The 17,759-nt window shown below is 42.0% G+C and overlaps 1 protein-coding gene across 1 annotated transcript in view; it reads left to right on the forward strand.

Moving 5' to 3' along the window:
* Positions 1-17,419, forward strand: part of IFT140 (intraflagellar transport 140) — a 70,041-nt gene extending 52,622 nt beyond the window's left edge. Inside the window, exons 18-29 of the mRNA XM_068699439.1 lie at positions 8,359-8,536; positions 11,283-11,473; positions 12,460-12,555; positions 12,930-13,062; positions 13,154-13,297; positions 13,759-13,887; positions 14,099-14,281; positions 14,857-15,063; positions 15,275-15,487; positions 15,570-15,736; positions 15,937-16,078; positions 17,216-17,419. Coding sequence (XP_068555540.1) covers positions 8,359-8,536; positions 11,283-11,473; positions 12,460-12,555; positions 12,930-13,062; positions 13,154-13,297; positions 13,759-13,887; positions 14,099-14,281; positions 14,857-15,063; positions 15,275-15,487; positions 15,570-15,736; positions 15,937-16,078; positions 17,216-17,419 — 1,987 coding nt within the window. The remainder of the gene's footprint in view (positions 1-8,358; positions 8,537-11,282; positions 11,474-12,459; positions 12,556-12,929; positions 13,063-13,153; positions 13,298-13,758; positions 13,888-14,098; positions 14,282-14,856; positions 15,064-15,274; positions 15,488-15,569; positions 15,737-15,936; positions 16,079-17,215) is intronic.
* Positions 17,420-17,759: the final 340 nt, after the last annotated feature.

A 17,759-nucleotide genomic window follows, 5' to 3' on the forward strand; every position in this document is an offset into this window, starting at 1 on the left:
AGAGAACCCGATTAACAAGGTGTACCTGCAGTCCACTGACTGCACCTGCCATTTTGACACAAAAGTTCACATTGCTGAAATTAAAATTAGAAGAGAATGAAATTAGAATAAAAACATTTAATTTTAAAGCAGTATTTGTCTTGTCAGCAAAGTTTCTTTAGCCTTAGTCAGCAGGATCACTTCTGACATGCAGACAAACTGACTGGAAATTTTTTTAGGAAGAAAACAGACTCGTTGCTGAGAGGAGTGGAAAATACTTCAGTGAATTTCATACAACCCTATAGTGAGCTATCAGAACTGAATGTACAAATCTGGCTTTGGATTCATCTGTCCTCTGTGTGCTTGGTTCATTTTTAGTCCTTAAACAGATGAATCCTGAGTTACCTCTTCATACTTAAGCATCTTCATACTTTCACAGCAGGGCAACATCATTCATTACTGTTTTACCTGTAAATCATATTGCCATACATGTGTGTTTTTAGAAGTTTGGTAGGCATAGGTATGTTATTTATATTTATTCTTCGAAGAAGCTTCCTAACAACTATGACCATATTTTCGTATTTATAACCCATGGAGTTGTTGTTATTGTTTTAAGCCTGTAACTCAGCAGCCGGGTGGATGATATGCATATTGTAGATGATACCAAAGGCAAACTTCTGCCCAACGCTGCACCTGTTTCTGATCTTCTGAATCCTCCTGCCTCTGATTTTTTTTTTTTTTTTTTTTTTTTTGTGGTTGTTTTTGAAGCCTGAGGATGTATTTTGAGGGCACAAACTTCTTTTTATGTTGCACATGCAAAAATGCAGCAATTGTATTTTTACAAAAGCAGAACAAAGCCAGTCTGGTTACTTAAAACTTAGTCAAATTTCTTTTTCTTCCTGCACAAATTATTTGGCATGAGAATTTTCTACCTCTTTTCTAAATTCCACCACCATTAAAAAATAAAAGCATATTCCTCTTAAGTCATACTTGTCTTGGAGTGTTAAGGGGACCAGATGATCTGAACATTCTGATATTGGTTTAAGGTTTGATAGATATACTTCACTTGAGAAATTTTGCGTGTTACACACACAAATCCATAGAAGTCAATGACTTTGCATTTAAGGCAGTTTTGACAGAATTGGGGAGGAAAAAAAACCTTTCTCCCAAGTTGCTTCTTGTTGTGGCTGCAGATGGGTGGGTAGCTGTCTCATGAGTTGCACATGGGAACTGATGCAGCTGAGACACAGCTGAGACACATGGCTCACTTCACTGCCACTTAAACCATGGGAGGTGATGCTGGGACTAGTGAGAAAGGTGGCATTAAATCAGACTGCTTCATCTCTCTAGTTACAGTGAGGTGGTCATCTCAGAAAAGGTTGCATAATTTCAAATTCGTATTGTCTGTCTGTTGGTAGGGACTGTCTTGTTGCAGCTGTTTTGTGATTTGTGATGATGGGAGTATTTCTGGGTTCCTCCTTAAAGAGCAGAAAGGATAGCAGCACAGCAGTCCAAGCCCACCCAGATAACACCAACATGAAGTGTGTCTGAGGAGCGATGCAAGGCAGCAGTAAGGGTTGCATGCAGTAATTTAGCAAGCGCATTGTGACTGTTTTCCAGGGCAAAATTTCTGGTGGATGTTCTTGTCCATAATTAGCTTTTTGCTGTGTTCTATGCTAAAGAGTAGTTCTGTTCAGTAGTGGGTTAAGTTATTCCATGCAATTTGTGTAGTAGCTTATGAAATATTTGGGGTCTTTCTGGGTTAAAAGTCTGTTATGTAAATGTAATTTTACTCATGGAGTCTCAATAATTTGGATAATTATTTCATTCCATAGTGAGTTTGCCCATTTCATACCTAATAAATTATGTTTACATTTGTTTATGCAGGGTACAATATTTTATTGACATGGTGTTCCAATGACTAATGGCTTTTTGTAATAATATCTAAAGCTATAAAATTGGGAAATTCCTGAAATGAGTAATTGCACCAAGTCAGAATCAAATGAGTTTTGCAAAGATCCAGTAATTTTTCCTAGCTTTCTCATACCAAAGTGGCTCAGTTATTCATTGTTGTTATAATTTTAATCAAAAGCATTAATTTATTATTAACTTTTGTTGCAACTTCTCCTATATTACTTAGCTTCTTGCTGTCTCATGAAGGTTCTTGTTGGCACTTGGTGACATTCTCTTTTTTCACTCGGAGATCTTGTGCTTCTAGTACAAACCAGTCAAGGAATCCTTCTGATCCTTAAAAAAAAAAAATCACTTTAATGAATACTTTTCTACTGATAAATGTGCAGAAGTATATTCAATTCTTAGTCCTTCAAATCCTTTCTTGAGACATAAATGCACTTTCAGAACAAGAAGCAAAGAATACTGATAATGAAGCATCTTTATTTCCATATTGATGAAAATAATGTGATTATGCCAAGTACTGCAACAGAATATTGTGTATTGAAATACCTTAGAAATAGGTTTGGGTCACTATCTGAGGGAGTCATTAGGTGACTATGTTTTCCTTTTGTCTAATGCGGTACTTACTGCAGTACTTGGGACAAAGGGATTTTGTTTGTTATAATTCATGCTAAACTATAGCTTGATGTTGACTTTACCAGGGTAAGTGTGGAACAGACAAATCTATGTATTTGATAGAACATTTTAAGTATTATTCTTTAAGACTTCTGTTGCTTTACCAAGTATTCTGTTTCTTCTAGGGAAGGGTTCATAGGAATAATTACGCATTTTCAATGTTTTGAACATATGTGAGAAATGCCTGACATATTTGGCAGAGGAAAACTCATTTAGTATGATTAACATTCCAGGTTACAACAGCAAAGACAGCATGCCGCGTGCCACCAGCTTTGGCACTTTAGCACTACGTTGATTTTGCACTGATTTGAAGATGAAATCAAAGTTCATTTTTTTTAGATGTGTTTAAAATTTTACATAGTGCTTCTAAATTATCAGCTTTGAGTCCCCACTAACTTTAGATGCTAAGTAGTTTGTCTTGTTTGGCCGTGGATAAGCTGTCTGTAGCCATTACGGTCCACAGCTTGATGCTTACGTCCTATGACTGGTCTATCGAATCGTATATGTGTAGAGCTGATCAAAAATTATCTTATCAGAATCACCTACTGTTGTATATTTAAGCTAGATTGCATTATTCTGACACTTTTTTTTAGGGGATGTTAGGCGCAACTTGAAGTTACTGAAGTCAAGGCAAGGGTACAAATAATTACCATTTGGAAAATAGTAATAGATGCTGATAATTTTCCTTAGGAAGCAGCACCTGCTTTGTTCCATCCTTTTCCTTTGCATGGTAAACACCCAAGAGCAGCACGTAGGCAGCGGGTGGAGGATAGGGAAAGGGTGGTGCCCACTGCCTCGCAGTGTTTGTCCAGGTCAGCCCAGACATGGTTTACATTATGGTGAGTCTCAGAGTAAACACTTCGCACCAGAATGTTACTTCTACTCTGTTTGCAGTTAGCTGAGCTGCTGAGAACCTGCTGGCAATTTCTTATGCAGTTCCTTGTACAGTGAGGCTTCCTCATGTCTGGTTGGTGGTCAGGAAAGACTCTCCCACGTCTCAGAAGTGAAACCTGGGTGTCCCTTTTGGACAATCCAGGCTGTGTCTGGGGCACAAGGGGATGCTCACCCACTCCACATGGTTGTGTTAAGGGATGCAGCCTTGCTTGCATAGAAATTAGTGGGAGGTGGTGGTTGAGACTGTGGAGGGTCTTGTACTTGAAACTGAGATGAATGTGTGTGTTGTTTTTGTCTCTTGTTAAAATGAGAACTGTTCTACGTGTTTTCAGTGACTAGCAGGAAAATCTAGCCACATTTCCATACTATTAAAATGTTATGTATATATAAAGTACTGTTACAGTTGCTGTATTTAATATTTAAAGCAGAGTACTTAGGATCCTGTTCATCAAAGTGAGACCCAAGATGGAAAGAAAGATTTTATTTTTCTACTGGTCAAGATATTTAGAGATGAGATGGAATGAAGTATGTTCGTTTTTCAAATATAGCCCATTAAATAGAGCAGGGAGATAGTAGTAATATGTTCAGACACATGAATCTCCAGCACTTTAAATAGTACCACTTTTACTGTTGTTGTTTTTTTTAATTCCACGCAAAATGAGCAATGAAAAATGTATAGTAACAGAAGAGTTTGTGAAATCAGAATGTTAGACACTGTAAACATAGTTTCACAGAAAAACAGACCCCGAAGACCAGAGAAAAACAGACCCTGAAGACCAGAGATTCTGGAAGAAAAACTGATTCATCAAAACTATGGTAAAACTTGCATCTAGTCTATAGTGGCATCAAAGGGTTTTGGTTTGTTTGTTTGTTTGTGTTTTTGTCTGTTTGTTTGTTTGTGTGTCTGTGCTTTTGTTTTGTTTTGTTTTTCAGACTCCATCGTGCTACTGATGTGGCCTGAAGCTTGGGGAGTTTGGGGTGCAGCAGCAGATCTTTTATTAATGTGCTTCATGGGTAGGCAGAGCTCCCCAGAAATGCACAGGGAGCTTTCTTATGGCTCTGGTTGTGCTCGTGCTGCATCTGGTCTTCATTAAGTTTCCAGTTGTGGCTAACGAAGTACAGATGTGAGCTGCTTTCCAAAGGGAAGAAAAGAAAGAGGAGGAGGGGAAGAACAGGAAATTCTCAGAATATGAGCTGGGGGAAGGGTAGATCATTACTTGGTGTTCTGTATGTGGCAGTGAGGCCAACCCTGGGAAGAAGAGTTGCTGCCTTTTAAGGACGTAAGGACAGATGGGCCTTTCTTGCTACACTAACAACTGTTGAGAGAAAACTGATGGTTTTGCCATGGATTTAAGCAAGAGTGTCCTACTCCTCCTGTTCCTTGTTTCTTAACTTGCCCTGCAGTGTTTTGTACATACCCGAAGAGGCAACAAAACTGGTGTGCAGCTGCCCCTCTGGGATGTCATTCTGCTGCTGGAGATGTCTCCCTGATCACTAAGAACAGAACAGGACAGAATAATTCAGGACCTTCAAAGATCATCTGGTCAAACTGCCTGATCGTTTCAGTGCTAACCAAAAGTTAAACCATATCAATGAGGGCATTATCCCAATGCCTCTGGAGCACTGACAGCCATGGAACTTGCTAGGTAGCCTGTTCCCGTGTTTGACCTCTCTCACAGTAAAATTATTTTTCCTAAAGTCCAGTCTGAACGTCCCCAGCTGCAGCTCCAGCCCCTTATCCAGCTTTGTTGACCTCCTCTGGACACTTTCAAGGACCTTAACATCCTTTTTATATTGTGGAGCCCAGAACTGCGTGCAGTATTCAAGGTGGGGCCACACCAACACTAAATCTAGTGGGAGAATTGCCTCTGATGGGCTGGTTATGCTGGGTTTGATGCATCCTAAAACAGGGTTTGCCCACTGGTCTGCCGGAGCATGCTGCTGGTTCACATTGAGCCTTTGTTGTGTTCCACGTGGTGATGTTACTGTAATGCCTTTCTAGTTTGTAAATAAGATACAATAGATAATAATACAATAAAGGCAAGCGTAAATATATGAATAAAACTTTATATGCACGTGAAGGCTGCCTTTGCAAGCAAATAGGATGTTACTGGCAGAAACACTAGAATACCTTATGAGCAACAGACTGTAGTATATAGTGTGGTGTTAAAATTATATAGATATTTTTTGTTATTGTTGTTGGTTCAGCCTATCAGTAGCCTGCTTCTGGAGCATCTCGGGTTAGTTTTGGAAATGGTTTGGAGCGAGGGAGGAGGAGGTGGGATGGCAGAGCTCCAGCTCGTCAGGGCACTGAGGTGGGGCACCGCATGCATGGGTGCCTGGGTGGCACGCTGGCAGCTCGCGTGTGGGACAGGAGCTCCCAGAGAGGAATCCCTGGAGCAACAGCAGCTCCCCCGCTGAGTGTTGAAGTTGGCAGGAGCCACTGCCGTTCATGAAAGCAAAATGCTGCCAGAAGGTGACAAGTAACAGCAGGACTAGGGAAACGACTGTCCCCTTGTACATGGCGCTTGAGACCACACCTCGAATACTGGGTTCTGTTGTGGGCCCCTTAGTACAAGAAGGGTGTTGAGTTGTTTGAGCGTGTGGAGAGAAGAGCCATGAAGCTGGGGAAGGGACTGGAGAGCAGGGCTGAGGAGGAGCGGCTGAAGGAGAGGGGGCTGCTCGCTATGGAGGAGGCAGAGGGAGGCCTCAGCGCTCTACCCGAAGGGAGGTTGCAGCGAGGAGCCTGTCAGTCTCTTTTCTCAGGTGACACAAGGAAGTGGCCTCAAGTTGCACCAGGAGAGGTTTAGTCTGGACATGAGGAAGAATTTCCTCACAGAGGGGTGGTCAAGCATTGGGGCAGGCTGCCCAGGGAAGCGGTGGCGTTGCCATCCCTGGAGGTACTGAAGAGGCGTGCGGACACGGCACTGAGGGGCACGGCTTAGAGATGGGAGTCAGGAGGCCAGGATGATGGTTGGACCTGCTGATCCTGAAGGTCTCTTCCAACCCAATGATTCTATGATCTCCTAAGTCCTGTTTTGTTTCTCTGCACACCATTATTTTTAACTTCGTGCTTTAAAATATGCCGTTTGCTCTATTTCCTTTCAAAACTTTCCACTCCCTGTAGGCTAATAAGATTTCTCATCCTCTTGTCTCTGTTCAAGTCCACGGACTCTTACATTTATGGAATTGCAAGCTGTCAAGGCTCTTAAAGATTTTGATTTCCTTTCAGAAACGTGCTGTTTGTTAGTTTGGCACAGCGTAAGCTTGTGCTCCTTCAGGCAGAGTGAAATGGCTGTTGGCAGCTTCTTCTGGCATGCTGCAGATTTTGGAAAGTGCGTGTATTTTCCTTGTGTGTACTGAAGCACAGCCGTGCACATACATGCTAGGTTTGGCGTCTGGTACTACTGACAGAACTCACTGTCTTTGTTGATGAAAGCTAGGTGACAATATTTAATCTGACCTCAATGTCCTGTGAAGATGTTTTTCCTGCCTAGTGCCAGTTTGGGGTATAGGCAGTGGCTTGCATAAAAAAGAAAGTAATTCAAACTTCCTAAAAAGGAGGGTGGTCGCATCTTCTGCTGATAGAAATCAGCATTTCTATGTTGCGTGGAGATACATGGGCTTACGCTTGGAAGGATCTAGCACTGACGTTTTCATAAGGCTTTTCCAGGTCAGAAATTACTTGGTTGTGTTTCCATGTTGCTTTTGGCTTTTCAGTCCAGGAGGGACTTGGATATGTCAGAAGAGGGCAAGAGCATACTGTGTTTGAACCAGGTTCCATATGGACAAGCAGATGTAAGAAACTCTATGAAATATTCAGAGATGTGTTTTTGCTTTTCAGAAGCAAAACTTCTGAATTATCTGAAATTTGTCCCAGATGTATTACTTCTAATCCTGTTTTATTTTCTCTATCCTGTTTGGCCTTAATGAAGTGTATGCCACATATTTATATTTATTTCTACCTGAAAATTTTGCACTGGTTGTAGTTGCAAATAGAAGATAATCTTATTTTAAAATAAATTAAGAAAAACATTTTTATTTTCTGCCTTTATCGACTGTGTGTGCTTGACAGCACGTTGCATCTCATCTGCTTCACTGCTTCCCGGTTAGTCAGTTTCCCCTGTTTGTGCGGGTCTTTCCCACAGCAACTGGGAAGAGAAAAACATTTTAATCATAGGAAAACATGATTGTCAGCCCCCCACCCCCAAAGTGGAAGATTTGCTTGCAGGTGCAAGACCTGAAGTGGCATTCAATTCTTAGCATTTTTTTTCCTGCTTTTATCATTTAGGTGCTTATTTTGTGTTGTGGTGGTGTCTGAGAACTGTGTGGACCACACCTCCGCTGCGGATCACACGCTGGAAAAAAACACAGTATTTTGAATGTTTGTTTTTATTTGTCGGACATACATGTACTGCGTTTTACTCTGCAGAGCCTCACTCATAACCAGAATTTATGTAAATTTTGGCTTGTTCCCCATGCAACTGTCGGTTGTGCTGCTGCCCTCCTGTGCAGCAGTGCTGTCTGGTGAGACCTGACAACATCGCGTGGGAGCACAAAGCTGAGATGTTGACTGCATCTGTGTTGGCAGATGATTTTGTTAAGTGTAAACTCTTAGCTTTGAGCTAAGAGTTAAAGACTTTGAGCTAATAGTTTAAGCATAGCTTAAAGCTATGGACGTTCAGTCCCAGAACTACCCTCTATGTCTGAGGACTGTTTCTGTTCCTCTTAAATCTTCACATAACAACTGGAGTCTGTTTATTCCCCACTTGACACACATATATTAATGGTTTTCCCTTTCACTCTCTCCTCTTTCCTTGCCCCTTACCTGCCTAATACACAAGTCTTGATGGTGCTACCATTAACAGCACTTCCCTTCTTTCTGCTTTATCACAGTGAGGCTATCTGGGAGAACATGGCTCGCATGTGTGTGAAGACTCACAGGCTTGACGTTGCCAAAATTTGCCTTGGAAACATGGGTCATGCAAGAGGAGCCAAAGCACTAAGGGAGGCTGAACAAGAACCAGAGGAGGAAGCCAGAGTCGCTGTGCTAGCAATTCAGCTGGGCATGCTGGTAAGCCCTGACAATCGTATGCATCCTGGAATATCCACTCCGTTTAACTAGGGAATAGATTGACCATTTCTGATAAATCTGAGAGAGGTGCAAAAATCTTCTAAGTAAAATCTATTACCAAGTTTCCAAGGAGTAATGCGGAATAGTTGTTACAATTACTTTCTTGAAGCTGAGCTTTTATCCTCGGGAAGTAGGCAACCCTTCCAGCACGGTACAGCCCAGTGCTGCACAGTTACTGTGCCACGCTCAACTGTCTTTCTCTGCAACCACTGTGAATTCTGTAGGCTCAACAGCCCTATAGGCCCTTTCTGTGGTCCATGAAGAGTAGATGACAGTGAGGATTACAGAACCTGATGCCTTGAAGTAAGAATTCCAAGAGTCGTAGCAGCAGAAGTTTATAGGAAATTAATTTGTCTGTTTTCTTGATTGCTGTACAGAATATATATATATGCATAGTGTAAAGTATATAGTAATATAGCATATTTGCTATATACATATATACAGTAAAACTACTGCTGAATGTAGGAAGCATCCTTTCAGGATGCTGTATGTATGAAACATCCTAAGTTCTGTCTTACATTTTTCTTGGGGCATAATTCTTCAAACAAACATTCTAGGTTTGATCAGATTAAAAAGAGATGTACTTTGAAATGTTTTATGGTGAACATTTTAACAAACCTATTTTAAGGTCCAGTGTGGGAAATGCAAGGTTAATTTTGACGTGTTTGCAGATGAAAGGCTAAAGGTGTGATCTGCAATAGAGTAAGGACTGGCCAAATGCTCTTCAGCAGCGTAGGCAAGATTGAAGTTTCCTGCCCCAAGGTTGGGAGCTGGCTAGCTGTGGGGATGGAGAGCTCTGTCAAGTCAGATTTGCTGCATGTGCTGTCCCAGCATCGTTGGCTCTCCTATATTTGCCCAGATTTCCATTGCTGCTTCTCCTGTTATGCTGGTAGTGACCTGCCTGGATTCTAGCACAGAAAGAGCAGTCAGGCTGTTCAGCCAGCTCCCCATAGCCTGGCACAGTGGCAGGCTGTCCCTTGCACCTAAATCTGGAGCCTGACCTGACAGCAAATACATGCCAAAGTGGATTGTGTCTTTTCTACGTAGCTTTATTTTACTCTAAGTTCTCTGCCCTTGATTACTGTGCTTTACCAATATCACTGAGGTCTAATATGGAGATGATATTACCACGTGGATGACTGATGTTATCAGGTGGATTGAAAACTGACTGGAGCACTGTCAAGTTAGATGAATAAGAGAGAGAATGTATTCTTCTTGGTTAGCCTTTATTTTATGTCTTCATCAGTGTTCTGTAAAAAGATCATAACAGATTTTTAGCCTGGGAACCATAGAAAGGTCCAGCAAATGACCAGTAAGAGGGACAAACAGACAGCAGAATTGACACCATGCCCCACAGTTCATAGGAGATCACGGTTTTTTTGATGCACACTGGCAAAATGCTATGACAGCAAAAATCTGGGTCTGTGTTTGTGGACACACCACATCCTGGGGCTTTGATTTGATAACTTTCATCTGTGGGTTTGCTGCAGCTGCAGTATTGCCTTCCACCTTTAAGTACCTCATTACCACAAAAAAATGTTGATGAACTGGAAGTACAGAGAAAATCAGTGCAAACTGTTAAGCTCTTGGAAGCATTTTACAGACAAGGAAATTTTTAAGATAGCCAAATAGCTAAACTTCAGCTTAAAAAGGTGGTTAGCAATGTACAGCTATTTTAGAAGTATAAAAGCTGGAGTAGTGGAACTATCCTGAACTGAAATGATGGGAAAAAAAAGGAAAATTTAACTAAATGTTTGTAAAAGCTTCCTGGAAGAGAAAGTTATGAGGCTGAGAAGTGTTAATACTCCTTCTTTTGGATATTTAGATCTATTTGGAGAGGTGAAGGAAAACTGTAGCAAGACAGATGCTATTTTGCTGCTTCTTTTTTTTATCTCATACAGTAATAAAATCATAGTGCCAGCAACTTCCATCTTTACTTTCTATGCTTTTTTGAATTTGAAACAATAAGAGACAGAAACTATTTTTCTGTCTTGGACAGATAATCTCAATTGCCTAAATATAGTGTTCAGCTGGACAGCCATTGGGTGGAGCAGGAAAATGCTCCTTCCACAGGAGTACCTCTCAAAGTGTAAAAATAATAGTTCCTACTTTGCTTGCAGTTGCGTCAGCACAGGCAAAATCCTCCTGTTCTAGTTCTGTCTGAAATTAGTAGCAGTTGTTTCCAGGAATGGCTATCAGTTATCCAAGAAAGAATTCCTGCCTCTGAGACCTGCTCTGAGGTCCCAGATATCTTCTGGCACTTAATGCCTTCTTGCCAACAACCCTAGTCTCTTGGGCCCTTTGAACATCACTTCTAGGCAGTGTGGCCATTAGCTGTAGCCCCACATGAGTGCATCTCCCCTTTCTGAAGGGACTTACCCTCCTGCTGACAGTGTTTAATTGTTGATGGCTTGCTCATGTCACCCCCCAGTTGATACCGTACAGTAAATGTCAGGATCTGAATGCTTTCCTTATTTTCACATAAACATCCTGTTTCCCAGTAATGTGCTATTCCAGGCTATGTATATTTAGTTGGTTAACCCCCCTGCCTAAATTATTGTTACTTTAATTGCATTGCAATGACCTGCATTAATAAAATACTCGTAAGTGCGGTGTCTGATGTGATTTACTGCTTGCATGTACGCCTATGAACACAGAGCTAACTCTCTGTATGCTCTTCTTTAAGGAGGATGCGGAGCAACTGTACAAGGCTTGCAAACGCTATGACCTTCTGAACAAGTTCTATCAAGCCTCAAACCAGTGGCAGAAAGCCATTGAAACAGCCGAAGCTCATGACCGGGTTCACCTGCGTACCACTTACTACAACTATGCTAAGCACCTGGAGGCAGTGGGGGAGCACAGCCTTGCCCTCACGCAGTAAGCAGCAGCCGATGGCATCATTGTGTTCGGGGGGAGTTGGAGCCTTGTCCTTCTCTGCAGACTAGGGGCAGAATAAGGAAGATGCCTGGTAACGGCTACTAAATTAATTAAAATCTTTTCCCATTGCTGGTGCTTTCTATCTCAGGGGTAAAAGCACTGTTGCAATAAATGGCCCAGCACCGTCCCTAAGGCTAAGTGTCCTGTCAGGGGCCAGTAGTTGAACACCGATAATAATCCAGTCCCCTGCTTGTCACTGGAAGACCACTGCCTGTGATTTAATTGTTTACTTCCTTTGAGAGTCTCAGGCACAACCACAGGATTTGGTTTGGCTTGGGTACGTCTGGTGCCCAGTCCTCTGCTGTGACTGATGAATTCCTACAGAACTTGGTGGTTGTGATTTTTAACGTGTTTTGTTTGAAATCTTGTTTTTATATGATTTTTACCATGTGAAATCTCACAATATAAGATCACTTACGTTCAGAGGCAAAGTAGAGCTGTGATGTGATGAGAAAGACCCATAAGATGATCCAAATGGGCAGGAGGGTGAAAGACTCTAGCTGGATGGCATAAATGCAGTGATCTCCCAGTTGTGGAAAAGAGGCAGAAACTGCAGTGGCTGGCAGGACTAAGCAGGATAAGCCCAGGGCTTTTGCTACCTTTTCAGCCACTTGCACAGGGTTGTACTTAATGTTTGGAGAGGTTTCTGGGACATTTCTTTGGAGCATCGCTGGAACTTTGAAGCATTTACAATGCTATGATCACATCGCCTCTCTGATTCCAGGTGCACTGTACCTTTTCGTTTTGATGGTTCTGGCTGATTACTACAAATCTGAGTAACTGAATAATACCAATGGAGCACTGTTATCAGGGTTGCTGCTTTGTAGCTGTGGCTAATCCAACATTAAGTGGACTTTTTACACAGGAAGTGAACTAATTCTCTTAAGCTAGTCATTTCACATCTCATCTGTTCTTTTTCTCTACAGCTACGAGAAGTCGGATACACACAGGTTTGAGGTACCCCGAATGCTCTCTGAAAACTTACAAGCCCTGGAGAACTACGTCAACAAGATGAAAGACAAGTCAGTGCTATGCTCATTCCTTGTCCTGAGTGGGACTTTCAGGTCAGAAATAAAATTTGTGTAGAGAGCAGGGAAGGAGAAGAGAATCCTCTCAGCTGCAAGTTCAATACCTGCCTTATCTATCCACTGTGATCCTCCTTCAGCTTTTCAGGCACACACCATATTTCACTCAGAAACAGCCACGCTAGATAGGTATCTAGGCTGAACTCCCTTTTAGCACAGATCTTTGAATGTCACAGTTGCATTTTGGTAAAACCTGTCTGCATTCTTAAAAAAAAAAAGAATGTATCTAGCCTCGAGTTCAAGATCACAGGGGTGAGAAATGCATTCTCTGGCACTTCTGGTTACTGCAGTTAATATTGTTGCTTTTCTAGGAGCCTGTGGAAATGGTGGGCACAGTATCTGGAGAGCCAGTCAGCTATGAAATCTGCACTGAAGTACTATGCACTGGCTCAGGATTATTTTTCCCTAGTCCGTGTCCACTGCTTTCAGGGTGACATTCAGAAGGTAAGGCAGACCCTTCCTGTCTGTTTCCAGGGAATTCTCATTCCAGGGATGAGTATGGGCATAGCATAAAGCTATATCATTTCCTTTTCAGGCTGCTGAAATAGCGAACGAAACTGGGAACTGGGCAGCTTCATACCACTTGGCCCGCCAGTACGAGAGTCAGGGTGAAATCAAGCAGGCTGTACATTTCTACACCAGGGCCCAGGCATTTAACAACGCCATTCGCTTGTGTAAGGTATGGGAAGATGTATGTCTATGTCCAAAACCAAGGTAGGATTCTATTCTTAGGTAGTATACAGAGTGAAAGTGTTACAAGACACTGGTACCATTCTGTCCTGTGATGCATTGCTTGTTCAGTCCTGATCCCCGGTCCTGGTCCCCAGCTATGAAGATGCTCTTGTTTTCTGCCTTCATCTTCTGCAGAAGATTCTTCAATAAATGGGTTGGTTATAGGGGTTGGTTGATTATACAGCTCAATATCATACATATATACATGCACCATACATCTCAACAGAAAACTGCATGAAACAAATTGTCATTATTGCAGCTCAAAGTCATTTGAGTAGCTACAGGTTTTACATAGGAGGTGGCTGGTGGGCTACTATGCGATGGTATAAAGCTGGAAGTCTGAAAGAAGATAGAATTATGAACTCAGTTTGCTTGAATACCAAAACTCGAATCTTTGCTTTTGAACAGGAGAACAATTTAGATGACCAGCTGATGAACCTGGCTCTTCTGAGCTCTCCAGAAGACATGATAGAGGCAGCCTGCTATTATGAGGAAAAGGGGGAGCAAATGGACAGAGCTGTCATGTTGTACCATAAGGTAAATGACTTTGGTGTTTTTACTAAAAACTTTAAACCGATGCAATTTCCACAGCAGAGGAGCATTAAATCAACAGTACATTTGACTATATGTACAATTAGTCATTTCTTCATGGTGGGTAATGATTTGTAAAGCCCCTCTAGAGTATCCTGTAAGCTAATTCTGCAGTGCTTATTCTTTAAAAGTCTTTAATTAACATCCTGAATTGCAGGCAGGACATTTCTCCAAAGCTCTGGAGCTAGCCTTTGCCACACAGCAATTTGGGGCCCTACAGCTAATTGCTGAAGACCTGGATGAGAAATCAGACCCAGCTCTGCTAGCCCGCTGTTCTGATTTTTTTATCGAACACGCTCAGTATGAGAAGGCAATGGAATTGCTGCTGACAGCCAAAAAGGTAAGCTCCGTGGATGGACAGAGAGGAGCACAACAGGTATGTACATGCATACTCTTAGATTTATCTTTTCATAGCTGGTTATTAATAAAGACACATTTGTGAGGCAAGTACAAGTCTAGGGGGCCTGATGACATGCATCCCAGGGTCCAGAAGGAATTGTCTGATGTAGTCACCAAGCCACTCCCCATCATATTTGAAAAGTCCTGGCCATCAGGTGAAGTCCTTGGTAACTGAAAAAAAGGGAAACATCACTCCTCCCATTTTTAAAAAGTGGTGAAAGGAGAATCCAGTGAACTACAGACTGATGAGCCTCACCTCTGTGCCTGGGAAGATCATGGAAAAGATCCTACTGGAAACAGTACCAAGGCACAAATATGTTCTTTGTGAACAAAAGAAAGTATATACTTAAATATGAGCTGATGGCAGGGCACAATGCCTCAAACGTTCTACTTAGAGAAGCCACATCTGCTAACATTTGTGCCTTCATATAGCTTATTTTTAAGGGTTACACCACAAACAGTGTGAAGTATCACAGTAGTACTTGCAACAGCTCATTGCTTTCTTACTTCCTTTAGTACCAAGAAGCTCTGCAACTTTGCCTGAAGCAGAACCTGACCATCACAGAGGAGATGGCTGAGAGAATGACAGTGTCTAAGGACTCCAAGGACCTCTCTGAGGAGTCCCGGAGAGAGCTACTGGAACAAATTGCTGATTGCTGCATGAGACAAGGCAACTACCACTTGGCAACCAAGAAATATACACAAGCAGGAAACAAGTTAAAGGTCAGTTTGGATAGGCAGAAAAAAGCTGGGGAGGCTGAGCCTCTTACCTTTGTCAGATTTTTGCAACAAGAGTGGTTTGAGAAGTAAATCCTGAGACAATTTTCATGGAGCAGGCTATCCAGATGAGACTTCCTAGCCATTTTAGTAAAGCCTGTGTTTGTATTCATAATATTTTTCCCTCTCTGTCCTCCCACCCTTCTTGCATTGCTAGGCTATGAGGGCACTGATGAAATCTGGAGACACAGAGAAAATCATCTTTTTTGCGGGAGTCTCCAGACAGAGAGAGAGTTACATCATGGCAGCCAACTACCTACAGTCACTGGATTGGCGCAAGGACCCAGAGATTATGAAGAACATCATCAGCTTCTATACTAAAGGAAGGGCCCTTGACCTGTTGGCAGGATTCTATGATGCATGTGCCCAGGTACGTCTGCCTTCTGCGATTCTTCTTTTGTTTGGTTTGTTAGCTCTACAGCGAGATACTCATCTGATCTGTCTTCCTGCAGGTAGAAATCGATGAGTATCAGAATTATGAGAAGGCACAAGGAGCACTTACAGAAGCATGTAAGTGCCTTTCAAAATCAAAAACTATTAGTCTTCCGGACCAGGAAAGCAAACTCACACATTTGCAAAGCAAGATGGCCCTGATCAAACGATTCCTTCATGCTCGGAGGTAAGTTGCGGTATTCAGAGCATGCACACAAATGACAAAAAGATCATACAAGAAGACGACATTCACAGTTCAGTAAATAAATTTGAAGACTTGCTTCTGTATATTTTTGTAGCGTAGAAACAGATGGAATTTTAAAAGGGCTGTTGGCATTCAAGACCAAAGAGTAATCTGAAATATGAGTGACTATGCTCTTTTACTAGAGTTTATTCTGAGGATCCCAAAGAAGCAATCAGACAATGTGAACTTCTTCTAGCTGAGCAAGATCTTGACAGCGCCATCCGTCAGGGTGATGTCTTGGGATTTCTGGTTGGACATTACTTACGGGTGGAGGAATTCCATGTGGTAAGTTAATTCTCAGAGCCTGAACTTTATATAGAGCAGTGCAGCTTGGTATAAGCGCTAAACTCCTATGGGAAGACATTCTATAGTACAGATTCCTTTACAGGAGCTAAATGGCTTGGCAGGGTGTTGTATGCTTAAGGAACTATCTTCAAATTATTATATTTTTAATTACATGGGACTGAAAAGAAAGCTCAGAGAACATGGAGCATAAACAATGCTGGATTCTTAAATACTTCCCATTACTAGAGATAAGAACAGAAAGGTCTGGGTGCATTGTCTCAGCAGCTGCACTGGACTTCATTTGCCACATCGCCAAACAAAAAAAGAAAATTATAAAATTATAGTAATTTGAGGCACCAGTAACTCACTTTGTTGATGGCAAACCAAATGTGTCAAGCAGTGCCTGTAGCCAAAAGGGTCTGCCATGTCCCAAAGTGCATCAGGCACAGTATTACCAGTGAGTCAAGGGCAGTGATTTCAGTTTAAAACTATTCCTCCTTGTCCAGTCATTGTCTGACTAAGCAAAAAGTTGCTGTCCATTTTTTTTATAAGCCCCCTTTAACTATTGAAAAGCTGCAATGAGGTCTCCCTGGAGCCTTCTCTTCTCCAGGCTGAACACCCCCAGATCTCTCAGCTGTTCTTTGTAAGAGAGGTGCTCCAGCCCTCTAACCAACTTTGTGGCTCTCCTCTGGCCCCGCTCTGTGAGCCTCATAGGTCCCTTCCATCCTGGAAAATTCTATGACATGCACCAGGGTTTGGACTAAAACATAGTCTGCTGTTACTATGGAACAGAAGGATGCCAACTGCTTGTTTCTCCAGCCATACTGATTAACCTTATTTGCAACGTGTTGTTTTGACAGTGCTAGACTAGCAAGAGAATGTAAAACCAGCCCTTGAGACCCATTCTTTCTTATACTGAAAAAGATAGAATTGACAAGCCCCTGTGCAAAGGCTTCATGGTATCAAATGCTGAATTGTTCTGACCTAGTGTTAGCTCCTTTCCACCAGTGAACTCCATCAGTTCAAGAGCTCATCAGCTAAGCACTCGAGGCAGATGCTTTTTACACTTTTGCTGGAATTTGTAGAAGCAGTAAACCCCCACACACACCTGTAACAGTAATCTGTGTTTTTCTTTAGGCTTACCGATATCTGGAAGAGATGCGGAAAAGAATTCCATGCACAAACCTGACTTACTATGTCAATCAGCAGACCATCGAGGCAGTTCACAGAGGAGTAGGCATTCCCATAAACCAAAGCCTGTTTCCAGAGCAAAGTCACCACAGCAGTATGGAGACCAAGGAAGTTGAAGAGGAGGTGGCTGAGGAAGTGGAGGATCCCTGATAATTTGTACTTACCAAAGACTTTAACACTAGGTCATTTATTCTGTCCTCATTAGGGGTCACACCAGTCAACCCACTGCTGCAGACAGACTTTTTGGTTATTACCAAGAAATTTATTTTTTTCTGCTTGTCTGTACAAGCAACATTACTGAAATTATGTATCATTTCAAACACGACATACAAAGAGTTGGGTATATAGACCCTGTTCTTAATCTAGTTTTAGTATTTTAATAAACCTGAAGGGAAAAAAGAGAGAGAGATGTGTATTGTAACTTCAGTCTTGTTCAAGTCCAGAAAAGAGCGGAGGTAAAAATTCCTGAGCTGACAATTTTCAAGTACAG

The sequence above is a fragment of the Anas acuta genome, chromosome 15, assembly GCF_963932015.1.
Source record: "Anas acuta chromosome 15, bAnaAcu1.1, whole genome shotgun sequence".
NCBI lineage: Eukaryota > Metazoa > Chordata > Aves > Anseriformes > Anatidae > Anas > Anas acuta.